Below are 25,778 nucleotides of genomic sequence, written 5' to 3' on the forward strand. Positions count from 1 at the left end.
TTTCGTCGTAAACAAAATTCTCAGGTTCATCCGAAGTAGCCATAGTGAATGCTTCAAACTTTCCTTTAAATGTCAAAGTGAAAATTATTTTTTATACACTGACCACTGAAAAAGCAATTTTTTGTTTCAAACAATTATTCACTGACCTTGAAATAATAAGCACGACAAAGGACTTCGAGGAATTCAAAATTTTTCGATGTTATACTCTTCAAATTTATCCTTTCTATGATTTCGGATATTGTACTGAATATTTGCGTATTGAATTTGGAAAAAATCTCTTCTACCACAAAGTTTGATTTTCAATTGATTACACAACCGAACTAAGTCTTTGTCTTCACTTTTTAAAATTATCGTTTCAATTTTTCGAATGTCTGACTCCAATTCGTAAATGTTTTTAGGGCACTACAGGGCACTAAATCATCGAAAATCCTTTTTTTTTAAATTCGATTCAATTTGTTTAAATTTAAACACTTTTAACGACACCAAACTGAAGAGCGAAACTCATTTTTTATTAACAACCAAATCAAAGATGAAACACATATGACACACATACAATTAGATACCGATACCGATTGATTTTAACAATTAAAAAATTATACTGTTACAATACAATAGGCAGAAGATTGCAGCGTACGGGTAAGGTTTTAAGTGACGGCATCGCAATTTGCATTTTTGCTTTCCGTTTTCTCACACACAAATTTTAGCGCTTTTTTCAAAAGTTTATGATGCAATATTATTATGATCATAATCAACAACAGGTAAATAAAAAAGATTATCTTTTTTAAATCAACTACTTATTTGGTATGGTAGTTGATATTTGGTGTTTAATATTTATGAAGAAAAAATACCATTCTTATTACTTATAATTTCCTTTAGCCGCCGAGTCAGCCGACCTAACCATCTGGCGGCGGCCGACGGCGGCTAGCCGTGTCTAGCCTTCTTAAAACCTCGGCGGCGGCGGCGGCAGTTTTAGCCCTTAGCCGCCGTTTTTTGGCGGCTGAAAGTTGGCGGCTCTCATGACTGATAAGAAGTACCATGCAGATGATATTATATACATACGTTCATAGTCCGATTGACCGATTGAGAAACGGATTATTTCCTGAGTAAAATAATGAGAATGAGCTTTTTGGATAATTTGAATGACTAGATTGGACGGGCAGTTATTATTTAAAAAAAAATAGAATTTCAATTCCATTCAATCAATTCATTTCCGCCAAAATGTTTTAATTAGGTGAGTTAGGTGAGTTGCCTTTAAATGAATTTGTTGAAAATATGGTTTTCAACTCACATTACATGCTTACAATATACAAAATAATGATCTTCCAGGTAGAAAAACTGTGCTGCTACGGCGGCTGATTATTTTTTAAAGCAGTTCTGTAGTTATGTAGCTCACAATGTTTAAAATGTCAAATGTCAAAGGCTTGTTCCAGGCATGAGCGCCGACGGAACCGAAAATTTCTCGGCGGCGGCGAAAAAATCGGCTTGAGCCGGCTTAAAACGGCTCGGCTGGAGGTTCCTTTTAACTTTTTTTTTAAATAAAAACGTTTAGATAAATTCATGGAAAATGAACTAGTAAGCATGAAAATGAAATTGTACGGAAAGCGAAAATGTAGGTAGATTAGGTTGTTCAAAGTGCAAGTGGAACTGGTCTTGTTACAAGCAAGTCTCTAAGTCTAAGGTTCACTAACACGTCAAGTTTTATTGCCTCAAAACTTGAACTAAATGGAAAATCATGCTCCGGTACACTCATTTAACTCATTAAGAAAATGGTTTTCGAGAAGAAATCGAAAGTTCACGAAAATCAAGTAAAAATTGAAAAGAAAAAAAATCGAGAAAATTCGCAAAGATCGATAAAGTTTTCTCAAATTTGTGAATTAACTGATTGTGCGCCTTCGGCTCGTTCCGCAAAGGTCATACTTGCCAAAACAACAAACTTAGAAGCGAGGACGTAATATACCATTCTGGAAAATTCATGAAAATTCAAGAAAATTTTCAAAATTTTCTTAATTTTGAAAAAAAAAATCAAAATGTACTTGAGCTGCTTAGGATCAACAGGAATCTCGGTTTTCAAAATTATTTCACTCATTCACCTTTCGAAATCTTTATTTCATTTTCCAGCCGTTTCAAGCGTTTCAAGGCGGCGGCGGCTTGAGCGGCGGCTTATTTTCGGCGGCGCTCATGCCTGGCTTGTTCATTGGTTTTTCTATAGGTGTCTTCCAAGGCCGTTCAAAATGTCAATCGTCATCCACAGATAAGCCAACACAACCTCACTTTGAGGTTTTAACGAACAAATTTGTTTAAGTTGCGGTTATGTTTGCTTCTGTGGATGACGGTCTGGTGTTTTCGGCCTGCCAAAATTCGTTTTTACCGTACGATGGAAGAAACCTATTCATACGCGAGCGAATGTGACAAGGACAGCCGTATTGGATCAATGTTTTTTGACGTTTTCACTGTGAAATGTCAAAAAAATCGAAAAACTAAAATTTCTAAGATTGGCTGGTTTTAGAATGTTAGTCTGTCACTGCATTCGAATTCGTTCGATTTACTGACATTTCAGTCTAAAGAGTAAAGACAACCTTTTTTAAGATACAGTTGCAGTACGTAGAACATAAAGATTATCTCAAGTAACGTAACTCTACGCAGATACGAAAACGATCACTTATCCCCCCTCAATGTTTTTATCATTTGCCTCCGTAGTGTGGTTAGGGATCATTCATGAATTACGTAACGCTTTTTAGTGCTGTCATCATAATAGGCTACATCGCGAGGGAATAAACGCACTCACTTGCTGTGGGGATAAACAAAAAACATAACCTCACATGTCAAAGTTTCAACAAAAATATTCGTTGCTGATTTGTGTTTTTAAATTTTTTTTAAGCTGAAATTTTGCTAAAAAGGTAAATGCACAGTTGAAATCATGTAATAATATGTCCAGTGTAGTGTTTACTATCATGTAATTTGTGTATTTTGTCGTGTCTTACTGTGTCGTCCAGAAACAAAACAAAAACTTAACTTGAAACATGGATTTAGACGAAATGCCAGGATATTGTGCTGTAAGAATGTGCAGGACGAATCCGGTCAAAGATAAGAAGAAACTGTTTCGTGTTCCAGTGGTGAACAGTCGATTCGAAGAGATTAGTAGAGCTCGTCAAAAATGAAACATACTCTTTCTGTCTTCCGGTGGGTATGTCATGCACCACCTCACACAGCAACTATCTGGAGTCTTTTCTAAAACGAAGAGGAATGGTGAATTCGTATCTTCAGCAACTGTTCTATGTTCATTCCAATTACTCATGTTAACAGTCGGAATCCAATCGGGATCATCTCTATTAAATAAATCTGCACTTTTGCCGCTAACGAAATGATCTTCGCAGACTCGCAAATGCTTCATCCGGTTTTCGTCTGCATCATTGATTCCGAGTGCTTCGAGCCACATTTTTTGACGAGCTCTACTAATCTCTTCGAATCGACTGTTCACCACTGGAACACGAAACAGTTTCTTCTTATCTTTGACCGGATTCGTCCTGCACATTCTTACAGCACAATATCCTGGCATTTCGTCTAAATCCATGTTTCAAGTTAAGTTTTTGTTTTGTTTCTGGACGACACAGTAAGACACGACAAAATACACAAATTACATGATAGTAAACACTACACTGGACATATTTTTACATGATTTCAACTGTGCATTTACCTTTTTAGCAAAATTTCAGCTTAAAAAAAATTTAAAAACACAAATCAGCAACGAATATTTTTGTTGAAACTTTGACATGTGAGGTTATGTTTTTTGTTTATCCCCACAGCAAGTGAGTGCGTTTATTCCCTCGCGATGTAGCCTATTGAATCTTTACTAACTATGTGCCGTTACAATATGTTCTACTCAGGCCCGAACTGGGCGATTCCCGAAGGGCCTTTTGCCTCAGGCAAAAGTCCTGACAGGGCTTTTTAAAATTTTAACAATTATTTGTTAAAACAAATGAAGCCCATTTCAGCGAACATAGGCAAGATCTTTAATTTTTAACCGAAATTTTTCTACTGAGGCCGTTCTATCAATTTTTTCTTCGATTTTCAGTTGAGGACTTTATTGTAGTTGGAAAAAAATTGCTAAGGATCAAAATGTTACTTCGACGGTTTTGTCGAACCAAAATCTAGTCTAACAAAGTTTCAGTTCAGTTCTGTTCAGTTCTCGGTATACGTAGTAATTATTGTCGTCTGAATTTAATAAATTAGACAACAGATTTACACTAACACAACAAAATGATTGCAACAGTTCGGATATAAAACTGTTATACCTGGTTACACATTCCCTTGGTGTAGCTTTTAATTAGATTTTTTTTTCAGCTTATTGTCTGAAAGTTTTATTGCCATTTTATACGGTTTTTGCTGATATTTTCGTGTTACTTTTGTTTCTACCTTTTTCACTAAACATAAACAATGCATTTTTGTAGGTATGGAAGCCATAATGTCAGAATTTTTCAATGACACCAGCACAGCCTTTTATATAATTTTAACTGTTTGGGTGGCAGACCAGTACGACGCCATATGCTGCCACAATTCCATTACGAAACGCTATTGGTTGCGGTAAGTAACAAAAATTGTTATTATCACCATTACAGAAATTTCATGCCCCGGGGCATGAGTTGCATGAAACCGATCCGATATGGTGTTAACACGTTTTAATAGCCATTAAGCTTTCCTTGCGAAGACAATTTGATTTCACTTTATGATCTTACCAATCTAGAAATAAAGTGAAATCTTGGACATATCAATTCTGGTGTTTCACAAGACATATCCATCCATTTTTAAATTGGTTGATAAGAAAAAAAAACTTGGGCGACATTCAGAGTCTGCAATACGGTTATGATGTTCGTACGTCAGAGTGGGTGATTTTCGTACCAACAACAAAAGGGCAGAGTACTATATTGCGGAGGCTATTCGCACCGGGATTGAATTATCGAAGTGTTAGAGGAGAATTAGATGCGTTGTTCATAGATATACAATACAAGTAGTGTGAGTTGATAAACTTGGCTTTCAAGCAATGAAAACAGTTTGGGGAACATCCACAAATTCCGTAAAAGGTATAAAGGGTGGTTAAAGGATTTTTAAAGATTAAAAAAGAGCTTGTGGTAGTGACACTGAGTTTGCTGAAACGATAGCCTCTTACTCAAAATTTGGACTCTTTATCAAGGAATTAAGGAGGTTTTAGCACAAAAATAAGGAGAAATAAGGAAATAGTTAGTTGAAATTAAGGAAAAATGAGAGGAAATTTTTCGATAAAAATCAAAATTATTCTAAGATACAGTAATTAACATCGGAATTCCGCCTCAACTTTAAAATAAAACGAATTCCAAAAACCAAAGTGGTAGTTGACTACCAAAGTGGAAGTTGACTACCAAAGTGGTAGTTGACTACCAAACTAATACGGATGTTGTAGATATGTTTACTGTTTGAATGCTGCACACCGACTGATAAAAAAGGCGGCTCGCTTGCCTATTTATAATTCGAAAATTTGGTAGTTGAATACCAAAGTGGTACTTGAATGAGTACCAATATTGTTTATTTTGACGTATCGTTTTTGTAAAGTTGTATCCTTGGTTGTATCGTAAAACTCACTTTTATCACGATGAAAATTTGAATATTTTGGGCGCGTTTAAGGCTTGAAATAGATTCTTAGCAAAGCTTAGCTTTACCAATTATCACTGTAAGTGCACTTCAAAATAATTCAAAATAAAACGCATCACTGTTTATTTTGACGTACCTACCGTTTTTGTAGGGTGGCAGTTTTCAATCAGTTTTCGATGCGACAAAATTTTTGAAATTTAAGACGTACTTACGCCGTGAATTCTTAATTGACTTAACCCTCAAGTTTAAAAACTTGCTGGATTAGATTTTGATCTCGTTAACTGCAAAAGCTGTTGTTTGTTATCCCGTTCGAATTTCGAAAAAATAATAAATTGGTGAAAGTATAAAAGTGTAAATTTGAAAGAAGTAAGTGTAAATAAGGCTAAAACCTTGAATTGTTTGTAATAAGGACGCATGTATGAGTCAATGTTAAGGGTGATTTACATGTTAAATCAAATAGTTCTACTCGAGACTCTCGAGCCGAGAGGCGGCGTGGAACCACAAAAATATATGTTAAACCAGTCATGTTAGAACGACTATGAGCTACGACACCTCCTTTGTATTAGAGTTCTTTGTGTTAAATAACAAAAATTATAATTTTGGCCGTGCAGCGAATTTTTTTGTTCTTAATTTTGATTTCCGTCGATGAAATTTGCGAAAAATAAGGAAAATAAGGATTTTTTAATAAAATCATTCTGTTCATTCTGGGAGACGAATGTTCATTCTGGGCAGCAAATGTTCATGTCTTAAATGTGATTCTAAAAAAACGATTTATTGCATCTCCAGCAGTGATGGAACAAAATGGTACATGGGCTTGTTATCTCTAGAAATACGAAATGTCTCAAGTTATTTAATTCTCAAGAACATTACGAAGATGACAGAGAGAACGTAGGTTGTTGTTCAAACAAATTAACTATGGAACATCTACCAAATAATTCCACTTATATTGACGACTGCAACGAGATTAAACATTTAGTAAACCTAAGCCCATTAGACTACAACCAATCCCGAAAATTGATTACGTAAATATCCAATCAAAAGTGGCTTATAGAATAAACGATAATAGTGACGCATCCTCTCTCCCGTCGCTCCACATTAAAATCATCCCAACACAACACTGGAATTCGTTCCAAACAACTCAAATCTGTATTCAAATGACCCAATTAAAATTAAATGTTATTTTATTTACTAAAATACACGATTCTATTTTGACACGACATGGAATTGTACGTACATGCCTTCCGAAACGAATCCAATAATGTCAAATAATTATTTTTTAATTGTCAATTAAATGGAATCGTTTCAACCAATAAATTACCCACCATACCCAAAGTCCTCTCTCTTAATTCACTATATATTAAAACGAAATTTATTTCTTGCTTATCCTTCTTCATTTTTTATTTGTCATGTAAACCCATCCATATATATATACATATACACCCATCACCTCGATTTTCTCCACTTATGTATACTATAACATATTCAATTCAATGCCCAGACCTCGGCTGACTGGTTTGGATATAATACGTATGTATAGTGTACAATACACGGTATACACAAATATATACGAACCGTATAGTTTTCACAATGAACAGTCATTCCTATTACTTCTCATCTCCAGCTAATATCCTTCCGTCGCCCGCCCTCCACTGAATTAGGTAAACAAAGAATGGAATAGGTTAATTAAATAGACTACGAGTGTACCACCATTTGAAGTTTTGCAAACATATTATACGGCACACCCAATGTGATAAACTGGTATTGAAATCGTTCTAAATTAGAAATCGTTCTATTACATAATTGAGATGGGGTTAAGTTAAATTAGTCCTACGATAATTCTTATTGGTAAATAAAATTGTGGAATTGTATAATTTCAATGTTTGTTTTCCGTTTTCTGTTTAATGGTGCATTTTCGGTACGTAATTATTATATTTTATGGGTAGTATATTCCGGTGTGGCATGTATTCACTATTAATTAGATAATTAAATTTCTTGCCGACTGTTCGTATTACGTTGGCCGTCTAGGTGCATCTCTCTATTAAAATAATCAATTTTAAATTGTTGTGTGAATTCGTCGTTTTTTTTTTTGTGTGGGTGCAATGCAATTTGTTGGCTCAATGAACTTAAAATGTTGAAATGGTTGATGTCCGTACAAGTGCTAGGAGAAGGAGTTCTCACGCGATCCTTTTACCGATCCGCTTCACACATTGTAATTTGATAAACATTGTCTGCTTCTGCATCACACATTTGGTCTGAATCCGAAGATTTAATTCGCATTTTCTGACAGATGAACCCTTTTTTTTGGACTGCGAGAAGAAATTAGTTTTACATGCGGCGAAAATCGTAGTCGGCTACGCCTCGGATCAACAAAATTCACGCGAAAACGATAATTTCCATTTTTATCAGATATGTAATGGATTTTACATGCTGAGGTCTTCGAAAGAAGTGCTTGAATCATGAAAAGTACGGTTTTACGTGAATCCATCGTTTGTCTTTTTACAAAAACGTATCGATACAGCGCTGTGATAAATGGGCGCATTGACAATCTACGCACCTAATGCCTAAAAAAGAGTTTATCACTCGGTGGCATAATCAACTATTTCGTGTGTGTGTTGCGAAAATTCTAGTTTTGTCCTCTCCATTCTTCTTCGTCAAAAAAACGATAATATCGTTCCTGACGATATTGACGGTGTGGAAATGTCCCACCACCTTTCCATGACATCGACGATTCTTGGCTGTTGTCGGATCCATTCGTTTGCCATTTTGCCTCTGAGCGAAATTCTCAACATATTTCGTTCCATGGCTCTTTGCGCAACCCTCAGCTTGTTTTCTTATGATTTCGTTAATGTCAACGTTTATGACTGGGAGGACACACGAGTCGAACACTTTCTGTTTCAAGCTATTATTCATCTTGCTCTTGAAGATAAGACTGAGTTTACCGAACGCTGCCCAACCTAGACCAATTCTTCGCTTCACTTCGGCAGTTTTATTGTCCAATCCCAATTTCAGCTTGTGACCAAGGTATACGTAAATATCGACTATTTCAATCACTGTGTATCAATTTTAATTTCTCTGTCGTCGGCGATGTTCGTCATGACCTTCGTTTTCGTTAGGTTCATCTTTAAACCCTTGCTCGATTCCTCGTTCAACTGCTGTAGCATTGTTTGTGCTTGATCCAGATCGACTGCTACAAGGACAACGTCGTCTGCAAAACGGAGGTGAATCAAGTACTTGCCATTCACATTCATTCCCATCTTACTTCAATCCAATTTCTTAAAAACACTTTCGAGGACTGATTTGAATAACTTCGGAGAGATGGTGTCTCGTTGTCTTATACCTCGACCGAATTTGAATCCGTGCTCTCACCAAGTCTTACACACGACGTAGCATTTTCGTACACATATCGAATTGTATTAGAGTACCTCGAGTCCACTCGGCATTCGTTCAATGAGTCCAATCGACCATGTCTCCACTGAATCGAAAGCTTTTTCGGAGTCTATCGATATCAAGACTATTCCAATCTTGTATTCGTTGCATTTCTCAATAAGCATTCTCATCGTCTGTAACTGATCGTTCGTACTGAAGCCGGCTCGAAATCCAGCTTGTTCGACTGGTTGATAGAATTCCAACTTCTTCGTGTTCCTCTTTACGATGATCTCCATGAACCGCTTAAAGAGTATCGATAGGAGACTGATCGGTCGGTAGTTCTCTGGCTTTGTAATATTGCCTTTTTTGTGCAGCAATACTATCACTGCATTTTCCCATGCCTTTGGTATTTTCTCCAATTTTAGGCTCTTATTGAACAGAGCCGCTATCGTACTTAACAACGTGTCACCACCCAACTTTATGGCTTCAATGGGTAAACCATCTTCACCGGGAGATTTTCCATTTTTTATTTCTGATGCAATTGGATTCCATAAAATCCATTACTGTTTTGACGATCTTGCTGTTCAGTCTATCCAATGTATCACTTTGGTCCGGCACTGTCGAATCGTGTGTTTAGCACCAGCACGGTGGTCCTCTCAATTGCGTTGAGTAAATTATTTCCCATTTTTCAATTTTTAAAAAGAGGACATTTTGGCATCAAAAAAGAGGACAAAAAGAGGACGCCTTCACATTGAAAAAAGAGGACGAAAAGTGAATTTCTGACACGGAATTACAGCGACTGTACATGCACTTTGTGCAACTATTGTGTAATTTACACCACAGTTCATGCTGAAAACAAAAAAAAAACAAAAATGCTCTGTGCAACATTCACTGATCTTCTTTTGAATTTCTTCTCAGTGATAGCATTTACTTCATATTACCTGAATACAGACTTCGTTTTACCTTATCCTTGCGTGATCTTTGGTATCTCACACAATGCTACACTGTTCTTGTAAAATGACTAACTTTTAATTTAATGTATGAAAGAATGAGGTGGTAAAGAATGCGAGTGGAGCGAGCTAATTTTTTTTTTTGATGGAGAGTTCGTTGTATTACCTTTCAGAGATTATCTGACAAAGAAGATTATTAGTTAATGCCGCGCAGCGAAATTTTTTTATTATTTAGGTATGAGCTGCATCAAATTTACTTAAAAAAGAAGATCTGAAAAAAAGAGGACAAAGAGGACGTCTTCTTAAAAAAAAGTGATGTTCTTAGAATTTTTGTAAAAAAGAAGAACGAGACGAAAAAAGAGGACATGTCCTCTAAAAAGAGGACGAATGGGAACCCTAAGTAAATAGCATTATTCCTCTCGCCCTGAGAATTGACATTTTAGTGGAGAAAATGTTTATTTTGCCCCCAAAATTGTCAGTCCGGTGATTTTTGGGATACACGTTTCCATCCTTCGGAAAGCTAAATGAAGAATTAAAAATGAAAAATTAAAAATGAAAAATAAAACTTTTGCATTTTCAATCTGTTGTGCAAGGTAGACCTTCCATCAAAAAATTTATTTGCTTCTTATATTTTTCATTTGGATATTACCGTCGTTTCGACTTCAAGATGGATTTTCTGCGAAGTTTGACGGCTGAGATTTCCACTAATTCTACACCTCATTAGGGCTCTTTTAATTGATCAACAACAAGTTGTAGAAAAAATGTGTTTCACCTTGAAATATGTAACAACTCATTACATCAACCTCAATCCATTCTTTAAGTACAAAATTCCATAAATCATTTTCTATTAATTTTAATTAATTTGGATTAACTCATAGTTGTAAGTAATGTACCTTCAATATTTTCTTGCGCTACAGTTGCTAATACGAAGGCAATGACCTGCTTAGCTTACAGAAAGAAAAAGGCACATTCAAAAAACAAGAAAGACAAAAAAATCGAATTTTTTTACCACGTCAAACGCTGGTGACAAAAATATTTTCCTTGATGCATAATAAGGACCGTCGTCACCCTTCTGTCGCTAGCTGTGTTGCTGTTTTCTAGTGCTTCATTAATTATGTTTTCGCTTCCATCCGAATGTATAATGATGATATCAAATGGATAAAACATTTATTTTTCAGTTGATTTTTACAATATCAATTGTGTTAATCGAAAAAACAAGAATGAAAGAAAGTAGGAGTAGATCTATACATTATATATACGCTAGTAACAGTCATTCTTTCAGGTTCATGTTGTCCGTACCAGCAGGATTTTGTGCTGAATGAGTATATAATTGAAGTCTGAATTTAATCTGTCGAATGGTACTGATTGCCCAATTTTTGCTGTCGTAATGTCCGAGTAAAAATAGTTTAAAAATTAAAAATCGCTTTTTCCACTAAAATTATTCATTTTCTTTTGCTTTTCTATCCTCCTTTGACCAAGGCCAAATGCAAAATTATAGACCTAGACCTAGACTATAGACCCGTGGCATATATTCGTTAAATTGATTCTTGAATGTTTTGCGAAATTCATTCAAATGGTTGTAATTCATGAAAGTTGTCGAATTACAGTGTGTTCATCTTTAGAAAACACGAATTTGTATTTGTTAGAGATTTAATGTCCCTCGCTCACAATATGGGTGGTATTTGACATACACACCATATTAAAATGGCCCTACGATTTGAGAGCTAAAAAAATATTGCGAACGTTGAAATGTAATGAAATATTGTGTGCACGATTGTGTGTGGTTGTAAAACATTTAGGGCAGATTCCGCCAAGATTCAGACATTAGACTGGTCCTTTCTCTATTGCCTGAAAGTTTTAAAAATTTGATCTGAGGTAACTGGTCATTCAAAACTATTGCAATTGGCGGACGTCTGCATTTTCAAACCCATATTCTACGGCGATCTCCGCTATCAAAATTTTTTCTCTGCCAATAACGGATTTGTTCCATAGTTTTTCACGCTCTATCGTTCGTCTCCAGCAAGTTTTATTCGTTCACCACAGAAAATCAGGCGTCCGCTGATAGACGATTTTACAGATTTTGAAAATTTACCATCAGCGAACTGCCGAGTTATGTGGGAGGACATCCAAAACTTTCGGGGATGGAAAGTGCCGGAAAACTGTGGAACAAATCCGTTATTGGCGGAGAAAAAAATTTGATAGCGGAGAATTGCCGACGCTCTAAAGTTCCAATTCAAAAAAATATGCCCTTAAGTTCATTGAAGTTCCCAGTCAATTAAGAGCGATATCGCGAAAACGTCGACCAGAATCAGACATTTTGGGACAAGGGGTCGGGACTCTGGTCGAGTTATAGCTCGTTCGATTCGTGGGACTGATGCGAGTAAAACGTAATACTACGTTTGGCGAAATAAATTCGGTGGTTGGCGCTAGAGGGCGCGAAGTGATGGTCTGGATGAGAGTGGCAAAAATCGTTTTTGTGTGATATTTCATGTAAATAAAAAATAATCGTGAAACTTTTTTCAGCACGATTGTAGGCCTTGAAAAGACGCTTATTTCGAGTATACACACGATCATGCACATTTCGACCTGCCGGAGATATCGCCCATTTTCGGTGAAAAAAATGACCATTTTCCAAAGTGTCTGCCTGTCTGCAGTGACGGGATCTCGTGACATGTATATATGGGTTAGATAGCCTAGCCTCTGTACTATCATACCACGAAAAAACATCCTTGGTATTGTCTCACTGCACCAGACGGTAGGGACTTTTGTACAAATCTTACAAAAACTAGGTGGTACCGTGAACTTTGAAGAGTGCTGGTTGTCCTGCCAGGCATTGGGACCTATCTAAAAGCTAAATGTTTTAATTCTGCTTTCTTTCACCTTTCCAACGATATGCTACATAATATATTTTGTGAAAATTTGTAAGCGGTAGACATATTTTTCTTGTGAGGTGTCAAGTTTCTCGGCTTCTGGTGAGCCTTTGTTAGGACTCATTTTTTCGAAAGTCTCCAACTCTTTCACAAACGTTGCTAAAAGTGTGCGATTAGCAACCTACTGATGATAACTTTAAAATTTTTTCAGCACAAATTCCGGGTGGGGCTGACCGCATGTACCTCATTTCTTGTTTGAGGAAAATAAATGGAATGATATTTTGTTATTTTTTCACTTATTTTCTTGAACTGATACCTTAGAAATTCGGATGTTTTTTTGTAACTTTATTTCATCGTTGAGTAAATAGTATACCCAACCCACCCATGTAGACACAGACGTTTAAGAAATCTCTGGAAAAAATGGGAAATGGAAGAACACATGAAAAAGCCACAAAAAAAATGTATTTTCCTCATAAATATAATTTTGTTTTGCTTTATAGTTGCTTGCGTACTTTTTTATTATGGAAACCGAATTGTTTGTTGATATCAAATAATCTTTTAGAGAAGATATTATCTACTTGGGATGAATCGCTGTTCGAATCTCGTCCTTTAAGTAGATTATTCTGCGTGATTGTTAGATCCAGCTGAATAACACCAGTTTCCGAATTCATCAAAATATTCATTAAAACAATTTTTTTCTGCCAATACCAAATCGTTGGTGACTTACACCACTTCACTTATTAAAACATCGTTGAAAGAAATGTTAATTTAGAACTGTTGCTGTTAATCTCCGAACACAAGCCTTGGTTTTGGTAACCATGACGCAAAAGACGTTTGAGAAAAGATGTTGAAAAAAATGCTTTCAAACAGTCTTGTTGACGTAAACAACGTGAACGTGGGGGCGGTCCCACATTATTTTCGAACAGTGGTGGCGGATTTTTTTATTTTATTCGAAACAATGTCCTGTTTTCGATGTATACCGTCCTGAACGACCTGTGTGCAATTTGTCTTTTAACTGCATTGTATTTGTGGATCAGCTGGTAATTTCAGTGCACATCTCAAAATTAATATCTTTTCGAGGAAAAATAGTTCGTCAGTTGTTATGAGCTTAAATTTTCTCAGGTTTTCGTCATGAACCCACAGTTATTTCTCAAACAGTTGGGCAAAGAGTTATAGGTCTCTTGAAGTCTGGAGTGGAAATTCTTTATGTTTGAGACCATCTTTGTACGAATTTAACTGGTATGTGTTAAGAAATGTAATTAAAACACCCCTGTTACTTAAAGGAACTCAATTAATTTTGATGCAACACATTTTTGAGCAGACCACAAAATTGGTCTGGTTTCCATTTCATTTAAAGCTTTGGTCCACATTACAGGGAACCTCCAATTTTCTATACATCGCCTTTCTACGTCAATCGAGAGGACTGGGAATAAATTGTACTTCGCAGTTAATTCAAAATCAATCAACAAATGAAAATGTAATCCACTCTGCTGTTAAAATTACTTTGATTTTAATAGAAAAATTATGGAACATTAAGGCACTTGAGCCACTTAGGAAAAACAACATTAAAAATTAAAACCAAAATTATAAATCAATTTCAACTTCACAAACATTGTTATTCTCAAACAAATAAAATACTTAATGCCCAACAAAGGCAACAACATCTTACCGAATTAGTAAATATTTCCTTTTATAGATTATTAAGCACCCCGTAAATGTCAATGAATGTTTTCTTCACACACAAGTAGAAATAGAAATATATTAATTAGACAAAAAAAAATGTTTTTTCACCGTTAGACAAGTAGTTCTTGAGCGATGAAGCTGGAATGTTCATAAACGGTGCCAGTGCTTCAAATTCTTTGCTATATGCAGCTTACAAACTTTAAAGTTAAGCTGTATTTACATCCATAAAACAAACTGTTTGTGTTGTTTTAAATTTCCACAGACGGCAAGCTTTCACTACTGGTACATTATCCAAATCTAGCAGTTCTTTTGATTTGCTATATTTCAAGAATTTTCTTCGGTTCGAAATATAGTAGGGCAATTCCTTTCATTTAGGCTGGATGAGTATATTGCGAGTATAATAATGAGTGAGTATAGCAGGAACTATTGGTTTTTTTTCCTGCGTCTTTCTATTCAAATTTTCGAAATTTTTTACAAAAATTAAATCGGAAATCGGAAAATCTAAAAAAACTTGAGAAAATATGAAAAAAAAAAGTTTTTCCAAAAATCGTCTCTGATAAATAGTGTTAGCATTACAACTGTCAACTGCTACGTATCGCTACAGGATCCGATGGTTCCGATTGAAAGATTAATTATTTTACGGGATTCCTGAAACTGCTACTACTACACACACGATGACATTTTGTTTGACTAAATTCGTCGAGTAAAGATGTAATTATTTTTCAGTTGAATTCTTTACTTCCGCCCTAATCTTTCACTTCAATAGATAGAAACAGATAGGTTAACCACATGCCACGTAAACGGTTGCGATAGATCTTCTTAATCCAGCAGCAATTCAACCAAACTAAGTGTCATGATTACCTGAAAAATTCCATGCCCATAACCTGACTTGGCCTTTCGAAAATCATGCTCAGGTATTATCATGGTATTCATGGTATTATGAATTTGGGCCTGACCAGTAGGAAATCAGATTCAGTACTGGTGTGGTCACTGGTCAGCCAGTTCCGAGACATTGTCTGACGTAGCCTCAAAACGACCGAGTAGATTACATAGAAAATTTAGAAAAATGGTTGCCAATGCACGTCGAGTACACCGTCTTTACCATAAATACAACGAAAAACAGTACTTGACGGATACAGTTTCTTTGCAAATATAACAGAAGTTTAAATCTCTCACAAGTGGCTTTATAGGCAAAAGTGTTTTAAAAGAGTCTTAGCTTTTGTATTTTGATTGGTGAAAGCATTTAAATTCTTGGTAATAAACATACCATTATCATCATAATAAATGAACTCGGTATACATTTATTATTATTTGTTTGAGGATGTTGTTTCCCTTATTCGTTTTTTTTTGCGAAACCGAATATAATCGTTATATTGTGAATAAACGCTAGGCGAGTGCTTTATACACTCAAAACCGTATAATATTGTTCTGTTACACTGAAGGGTGTTTTTCGTAACAAAAAGTACAGTCAATTACTTGGCTGAGTTGATTTTCGAAAAACTGCTTCGAGCTATTTTTCTGTAACGTGATTACTTTTAGATCACCTAAATACAACCTCGTATATAATGTGTCATATATAGATGTATAGTATAACGTCGGCTCCATCCACACACATATATATGTATATAAAAGATTGTATTGCTCTACGCTCTATAACATTATTGTCAACTGAAATAGTATACTTATATAACCGAAATAGCAGAGAAAAAATAAAATAAAATATCACAATTCACAATTGCCAAGAAAACAAGCGAGAGAATTCGATCAGGAAATCTATTGTCTGGGGAAAATAAAAATTCCAAGAGCAAATGATTGTAATTTGATATTTTCCTTTTGTTGACCTCTTTTGAATTAATTAGGAAAGCTGTTTATAATGTTTTATCCGTTTCTATATTTCATCTGTTTTTCCTTGATTAATAACAACAAGCACCCGTTCAGGCAACAAGTTAGGGCGGTGGTGAGTGTGTGTGTCAATATTAATTACCAGATTCGAATGTATTTTCGGTAAAGTGAAGTAATTCGATTTTTGGAAATACTCAGGACTTGTAGTTGTCGGACTGGTGAAAAGTCGGTGAAAAGCTGGTGAAAGTCAACTAATTGTGATTCTATTCACCGGAGGGCTACCGAAAGAAACTGTAACATTTGGTTCTGTTTATAACCGTTCAGAGACAGCCACCGTCGTCAATATCGAATCTATTACTTCGAATCATCAACGAGGTCTTTTAATTCATTGTTTTTTTTTAAACATTTTATTAAAATCATTCATGTAACCTACGGGTTGTTTTTAACATAAATTTTCCTAATGTTTCATAGCTGATCATAGTAGCCATCAGAAAATTGCGTTTTGTTAATGGTTGGTCGAATGACATTTCTAGTGCAGCACGTTTTTTCCAGTGGGTAGAAAATTGAACTTTTCTCACTTGAACTGTCACTTTGTTTATGTTTTCAAAAATGGTATGGTGAAGTGATGTTTTTTGTTTCGTGGAGAAAATCGGTAAATCACACCTTGCACTTACGAAAAACATTGTGTTCACCTCTGGGAGATACAGTTTGTTCACCTTTAGAAAGCACGATTGTTTTGAAACTTTTCAAACTCTAAAAAATCTCAAATATGTTCCGAACTAAAAAAAACCAAATGTACATAAAATTCCAACTCCAGACATTCAAACGAAGCATTGCTCTTGTTGCAATCCTGTTTTATCTCTAGGAAAACAAATGACTATTTTTGGCGAGTCTGCATGTACTTTCCACGAGTTATGTACAAAGATTTTCATGCCTAGTTGATTTATCTTCGAAGGGGCCGAACGAAAGTAAAGATTTTCGCCCCAAGGCAGGAAAATGATTATTTTCAATGCGTCTAAGACATCTTTACGAAGAAATCCTCTGCATAGCTCAGATAGTCTCGGACAAAAGTGTATGGTCACGATTTCGTGTGTTTATTAACCTCACCTTCATTTCGACCAGGCTTGTCGGACCAGCTAAATTGTGGAGTTACGTGTTTTCCCAGTTTTATGAAACCGGTATTTGAACGTGAATTGGAGACCATTCCAGAGTCTTTTGTAGCCAATTCACCAAAAATTCGATTCCTCTTCGAATAAAATGAAAATTATTCGACTGGTCGATGTTTGGGGAATTAATAGCGGAAAAATATGTTTGTTTTTTTCGAGTAACAAAGTCGGTAAATAGAAATGAAATCGGGTTCTGAGAATTGAATTTTCTATGTGAATTGTTATGCTGTTCAACCAAGTCTCCGAAGTATGTTGGTTGGTTTGTTTGTTTGTTTGTTTGTATTATTGATTAATCCAAACAGACCAATTTAATTAGGTCAAATTTGACATTTTTTGACAAATTGACAAGTCAAAGTTTAGTGATTTCAATAATAGAGAGCGCGAACTCTTAGAGCTGTAGAGCTATTGCTTATCTATAGCTTCTATAAACTATAGACCAGGATGAACCTACAGGAATTAAAGAATGAGCGGATGGACGCAACGACTAATTCAGCAGTTTTGGGCACCATAACAACCCATGTGTTTAAATCTAAAAGTTGTTAATTGGCTTTACAAAACTGAATCGTAGGGTAAAAATTTTAAATATTTTCCTATGCTTGTGGTTGAACGTAGTCTGTAAATATTCGAATGTTTGATAAACACATCCGCTTGTGCAACTGTCTTCAGAATTAACAGATGGGTTTCCTCTAGTTGAGGAAAAATATCTTGTTTTCCTTATGTCTTTCTACCAACAGGCGGCATTAAATATTCCCAATGGTTTTTTCACTATAGGTTAATATGTACAATGCGTTTCGTCTATGTTGGATAAACTCGTAAATTTGGGAATGCAAGCAATCTCGTTGCTGATTCCTCAGTACCAACCTCTGTTAATAACTGATTCAATCGCTAATGAGCTTCTACAATTTTACATGCGCAACCGTTGCTTTACGTATTGAGCTTAATTACCAATTTTCGATTCGATTGACTTTTGTTTCAGTCAATAGCGCAGAACAAAAAAATCCAATCGGAGCGAAATTGTAAGTTTGAATTGAGTTGAAAAGTAATGTGAACTACAAGTGTACTTTTCAACTTCTCATTCTTGGCTAGTTTCAACCTGTTACCCTCGTAAGATAAAATTGTACGTACACTATAAACAGTCGTAGTGTCTCTAATGTCACAAATTACGAGGGTTCAAAAGCATATCATGGCTTACACAACGACTGGCTAATGAATTGCACGGCAATTATCATTAGCGCATAATGTTCTTTATAATCCCGTGTTTTTTTTTTTCATTTCTCCAACCCCCCCCCCCCCCCCAAAAAAATTGTGTAATTTCAAAGAGAGTAAATTTGAATAACCGAAAAGGATTTGTTTTGTAGTGAAAGTTATAAAGCCATACATATGCGAGATGTGTTATGTTACACAATATTGTTGAATGGATTCCCTCTGATTTGTTATGAATGTGTTGTGTACCACAAAGCGTTGGAGTCTAAATCTAATGCATGCTTTTAAACAAAGTTAAATCATGGAATTTTCTTTTCTTTATTATACGTATATATACCCTTAAAGCTTCCCGAATGGATCCGTCGTGTCCCTTTATACATACCCTCTGAGGACGTTTTTCTTTTTACCTATTACATGCATACACAATTTATATGTTATAATATCTAAATATCTAAATGTGATACATAAAAGCGGCAACATTCTTGTATATAAAGCTGTTATTTACGAGTACATAATGTTATTACATGTAGATTTCGCATGTAAGATGCGGTATAGCAGCATTCATACACAACGAAAAAAAGGAGAAGTTTAGATATTTAAGAAGAAGAAAAAAATATTCCAAGAAACGAATATTTAAAGTGTAGCAAGCATATTGACAAACTGGTACAATAAGCACCTATTTTGAGAAATTCAATTCTATCACTCAACTCAACAACCTGATTTTTCCCCGTATTTTTCGCATTTTATCGCCTTTAGTGGAATGTGTACAATTATGCGAATTAATTTGTTGGGTTCGACAAAGGTTCGATTTCCTGGAAGGTAACCTCAATTATTCTTCAAAATATTTCTCAGTATCTGAGATCTCGTATTATTCACATGCCTGCTAATACACCTAATTAACTCTGCGGCTAATAGTCAATTACGTACTGGTCGGAAGATTTTATTTTTGAGAGTGTGGCGAGCCGAGGGCGAGAGATGCAACAACCCTCTTGAAAATTAAAAAAATTGATAATAACAGTTGGCAACACAGCTCATGTACACGGATGGTGACATAGTGCGTTGGATCGGTCTTGGTGTCCTGAATATGGAACACTCACCATTGGCATAAGATCGACAAGTATCACATAACAAAGTCTTGAAAATTATAAAGATAAAGAATTGTTCGGGATCGAGACTAAAACATCAATCAATTTTGATAAATCGCTGCTCCCATCTCGAAATCTATTTTTTAGACATTTGCCTATAGAAAGGTAGCACTAGAAAAGTTATTGTGTTTCGTGGAGCACATGATACTGAAATGCAACAAACACAGAGCGATTAGAGATAAGTATGACTTTGGAACAAGATTCGAAAGTTTGAGCGAGCTGCTGAAAGAGATTGCCGTTGATAAATACCGAGCGATTACACAGTTCTACCTAGAGGCTAAATTAGACTTTAAAACTAATGAATCGATTGCGACAGATCTGGATGACAACGGTTCACGTGAACCATGGCACAAACGAAGAAACAACAACAACAACAACAACAACAACAACAAAGCTATTGTGTAGAAGTTACAGGATGGGTCGGAAAATTGTGTCAAAGTGGAAAATTTGTTTTGTTCGGGAAGTGCTTGTTTTCGTGAATTTTACTTTTGTCTCATATTCTTCAATCAGAGACGATTTACTCTCCCACGTTTAAAATATCCATTTTCTTTTCTTTTTTATCGATAAGATCAAAGTTGAAGAGTCGTGAACTAAAGAGCCGGCAAATCGGCTTACATCACTGCATTTTTTGGTTTAATTTCTAACAATGTCAGGCCAATAAATGAGCAATTTTCCATTTGCCGCCTAACTTGTTCTTGAACGTAAAATGACTTTTAGCCTCATTGGCACATATATGACATTCGGAATCATAAGCAAAAATACGTTTTACATACCCGGAGAGGATTTATATTCTATGAATCGCAAAAATCCCAAAACACACTCTGTCTATCTATTGATGAAGTATTCTCCCCCAAATTGTCATCAGACCAAACATCAACAAAATGCACTCTGAGTGAAGAAGACAATTTTCCTCAGTGTATATATGGGATTCGGCATACAGTGACTATTAAAACATAATGTACAAGTAAATATGTTAGTGAATATTTTATGTACAACTTATGAAGTTCGCTCAAAAATATAGGTTAAACATTTGCGATCTGTTATCTGTTTGAGATCCAACCGCTGAAAAATAAAACACAGCCCATAATAACCAACCGACAGACATGTTTATTCATTGAGGAAAATGGGGATCATTAAATTCCTTTTTTTTGGCTTTCATATTGTGCGGAAGGAGAAGGACATTTTAGTTTATATACATAAGTATGTTTCCGTTATTATTACTTTTCTCTTCTCTGTATTCTTATTGTGACTCTTGAGTTGTGCTTGTTGCTGCTTGGTGTTTACCAAATTTTATATATATATATATATGGGCAGCACACATATCACACAAACAGGGGAAAATACGGAAAAAAATGTTGGAAAAAAATAAACATATAAATAATAAATCTGATAAAATAATAAAGCACATAAAAGCAATCCAATTATTGCTTGTTTTTCTATAGCAAAAAAAAAAACTTAGGTGAAGCGACGCACGGTGGGCTTGAATGGAGTCTATAATTGAAAGTGTGAAAATGAGGTTTTTCGGGGCAGTGAATTTAGATATGACAGTTTAAGTGTAATTACTATCCCTTATGCGATCTTTTCTTATGCTTGAGTATCACAATTAGTTTTTTGTGCTAATATGATTATTGAGTCGCGGAGAGAACATTCCGATTTATTTATTTTTTCACAAAAATGACTTCTGTACACACAAAATCAGTTTCTTACACAAAAACAAGTCTTTTGAACACAATACATAATGATTTTGTACACAGTTGATACAGTTGTGACAGCTATTGTAGGTTACCTGAAGACAAAGTTACCTGTAGCAGATGAGATTTCCAACTCCTTTTTGTCAGTGCGCGTTTAATCATAGCGGTTTAGTCATCTAACATCTATTTTGAACTATAATATGGCAAAACGTTCTAAGAAAGTTACAATTTACTTGACTAATTATTGATTGGGATTTTTTGGATTTCTAACCACCGACTTAACTAAAAAATTTGATCAGATTGATTTTGAGCATAAAGTATTGTACTATATCTCAGCTTTCTAACGATACCTAACTCAATATGTATTATGTTCCAGAGGTGAGTCGTTTGACTGCATTTTTGTTTAGAAGTCGAGTTACTCGACTGTATAGAGACCAAGACTGAAATCATTTTTTTATACAATCTTGAAAATCAGCGCCCACGAATACCTCCTTTTTTTTGCTAAAAGACTCGATGTAGGACAGGAAACAATAATCAAGAAAATAAATTTGAGTTACATTTCAATTAGATTTCATTCAAGCGCACCGTGAACTACACACATACACAGCATATTATTTTGCAATAGGTTTTCTTGTTGTTTCTCGTGTTGTTTCACTTTAAATTACAATTTCCTCCTGAAAGTCAATTGAGATAGATTTTTTTTTGAAGTAGCGAAAATAAAATATTTTGTTTTTCTTTAGCTGTATACAGCCGTTGTGCCGTCAACAAATACGTTTCCAGGTTTTAGTAGGTTTCTTTTCGTTTGAGAATTATTTTATTTTTTACCTTGGTAGTCCATATGATCTTTCTTTCTCTCTCTCTCTCTCTCTCTCTCTCGGTTTCTTGTGTATATTATCTGTGTTTTTGTTGAAATAAAGAAAACTTAAAGCACCTAAACTGTGTACATACTTATCTCTATGTGGCTTTATATGATCAGGTAATCCACCTAATAGAAAAAAGAAAAGAAATCGTCCATATTATGTTTTAGTGGTGGGTATTGTTGTTGGGTTTTCTTCTCTTCGTTTCTTTCTTTTTTCAATAACAAGTCTGCTTTCAAGAGTTTATTTTTATTTTGATTAATGGAGTTCGATATTTGAAGATTTTCTTATTGAATTTGACTCAGACATTTTGTAATTTCATTACAGTCGAATCAAGAGTATAATTTTCAGATGTAAATTCATGGAACATTTTTTCTCTTCATTGTCATCTCTTGTTGCCTTCTTAATCTTTTGGTAGTAACTCAAGTGTAATAGAAATCTTAAGGATATTCCAAGTGTCTTCTATATGCTTGAGCATATTGCGTGATAACTATCAACCGGAAATACTTAAATTTTGACTCGATCTATTTTCGTCAAACAAAATATCAGTGTGTTGTCCCTGACTCCGGTAAATTTAATTAGTTTTTATTTAATTAATTGATTACTTTTTCAATTATACCAATATGTGCCAAGCGATAAGACTTTCAAAATCCGATGCAGTGTACTCGATAAACGCAATATACTCGACTCGAGTAAGTGCAGTATGAAGTTGAAACTATGAATACCCTTTGATCAGCTTCAACGTAACAAGTTGCCATGAATTACGCACGCAACTAGGGGAGCATGAGGAGTTCACGGAAAGCGTACACATCATATATTTTAGAAATTTGCTCCATAGGTTTTTGCTTAGGAAGTCTATAAAGGAAGAAATTTACATGAGGAACTTAGTGAGAATTTAAACAAAAAAATCTTTCGTTTTTTTTTCACTAAGTCTCTTATGCAAATGTCGGCAAAAATGCGAATTGGTTGGAAATTCGTAATTTTTTGCGTGCTATATGTGAATGACCCATTATTAACTTAAACGCTGACAATTCCTTTGATATTCTTTCTTACACATTAAAATAAAAATTGTAAACATTCCGATGTGGACTGTCCTGCTTATAAAAACTTTGAAATGAATTGAATTTGTTAAAAAAAATTGTTTGCATTATTGAACTCAAAAATGTTTTTACATTTCCGTATTTGAATGTAAATTCTGTTCGAAAATTTGGCGCCATTGTGATAGTAGATTGTGGCTGAAGGTCCTTTTCCGAATGGAGAAATATAGACATTTTCACGAGGTTTTTTTAGTCGACCACAGACTGTAATTTCGACATACCAAGGATCAAAAAGGTGTGTTTTAGACCCAGGTGGTGAAAACGTCCAGGGATGGAGCGACGCGAAGCGGAGCGGAGACCAAGGACGTCTTCAACACCGTGGTCTAAAACACACCTTTTTGATCCGTGGTATGTATACTATTTTTCTTCCTTGAGTACCAAAGTCACATTCCGAACGAAACAACATACAAAAATTTAATGTCGTTGTTTACATTTGTTGACCGTACAGCATTATTCGTTCAGCGCGTAGCAATATCAATTAATGCATACGCGCGTAGCATTATCAATTAATGCATTCTTTATAACAAAAAAATCATATTTAATACGCTTCGAAATTCGAAATGTAGTGAAGCAACGCTCAATATTAATACAGAGTGAATATTGAACATAAAATTCGTGCATGTTATTGCAGTTCACACAATAAATTGCTGGATTTGAGTTTAAATTGACTTCATTATATCACATGACACATCTGGGAAAGAAAAAAGATAGGATCGAAAATGACATAAGCGGGAATGAAAATTGAGAGAAAAAGGTAGGGGAGAATGTTGCTCTTTCGATACTAAATTTGGTGAGTGAATGTGACGGTTTTGGTACTACAGGAAGAAATAGTAGGTTACAGTGCATCCTGCGAAAATGATTCATTACATGGGGGAACAATTTTGAGATACGAGCAACTCACAAGTGTGAGTAACTACCCGCGTCAAAATAACAGTTTTCAAACCGAGGCGCTTAAACACACACGCGTGAGTTGCGAGTTTCAAAATTTTTCCACCATGTAATGAATCATTGCAGCAGGGTGCACTGTATTCTATTTTATTGCTTGCCCATGCGAAAATTGATTCTTACATATCAATTTCTATAAATAGCAACAAAAGCTGATTTAAAAACAACTATATCTGTAGACAAAATCAACAAAACAAATAGAAATTTTTTCGGCACTATAAAACCAGTACACAGCCGAAATCGGCTCATACTTCTTCATAAAATATCCCGAAAATATTGGTATTGGTACAGCAGTACCAACCGTACCGAAAGTGATCGAAGTGATCACACCATAGCAGGTGCCATGTTGTCATTGAATTGTTATTCCGTACCATGATAATACATTCTAAGCAATGATTTTGTTGTTTTTGTTATTTAGACGAAAAATTTTGCAGTGAAGTGAAATGAATTGTGTCTAAAATTAATCAATGTGTTAAGTGTTTTCGAATTTAAGTGAAAAATACGCAACTAAAAGAACAAACATTGAAATTATTGCTAGAACAAAGATGGGTGACGCTTTCAGTTTTGTGATTTTTCTTTTTAAGAATTGAAATTCTTTTGCCACACTGAACTCTCGCCACTGCAAAATAATTGTCCAAAAACACAAAACATCAATAATTATTCCCGTTTTCATGTTAAAAAGCATAAAATATTTCAGATGACGCATTCACCTTCATATGGCTGCACCCGACGAAAACTGATTTTACATGATTGACTCGAGCACCCTGCGAAAATAGAGATTCCCTGACGAAAGTGTCACGCAAATATCCCTCAGAGAATCGACCATTTTCGTGGGGGGCAAATTGATATGTATGAATCAATTTTCGCATGTGGCAAGCAATAAATTATATTTCTTGATAAGTAATGGAGAAATATAGACATTTTCACGACGCTTTTTTAGTCGACGACGTAAAGATTTACTCGACGCATAAAATTCTTCTATACAGTTTGCCTCTAAAATGCACTGATTTTTTTACAGGTAGAGTCAGTGAAATTGCAGCATGAAATTGCTTCAGCTGATCCACACAAAGAATCAAAACTGTTTATACTTTTTATACACGTGTATGTGCAGCTTCAACTGTATAAAGACATATAAACAGCAACAATTGTATGTGTGTGTGGGTTAGGCTGAAGCAAAATGCTGAAATTTCACCGTCTCTAACTGTATACACTAAACTGAGAAAAATAAATTTTACCCGAAAAGGACAGCCGCCAAATATAGTTTTAACAAACATCTACGATCTTACAAGTTGTTTTTCCGAAATTAAAAAACTATTGCCATCAGATATACTTGGAAGAGTA

At 35.1% G+C, this 25,778-nt stretch overlaps 1 protein-coding gene across 1 annotated transcript in view; it reads left to right on the forward strand.

Moving 5' to 3' along the window:
- LOC119074511 (membralin) overlaps positions 1-25,778 on the forward strand; it is a 102,701-nt gene that overhangs the window by 57,557 nt on the left and 19,366 nt on the right. Inside the window, exon 11 of the mRNA XM_037180673.1 lies at positions 4,449-4,581. Within this exon, the coding sequence (XP_037036568.1) occupies positions 4,449-4,581 (133 nt within the window). The remainder of the gene's footprint in view (positions 1-4,448; positions 4,582-25,778) is intronic.

Source organism: Bradysia coprophila, unplaced genomic scaffold (genome assembly GCF_014529535.1).
Source record: "Bradysia coprophila strain Holo2 unplaced genomic scaffold, BU_Bcop_v1 contig_151, whole genome shotgun sequence".
Taxonomy (NCBI): Eukaryota; Metazoa; Arthropoda; class Insecta; order Diptera; family Sciaridae; genus Bradysia; species Bradysia coprophila.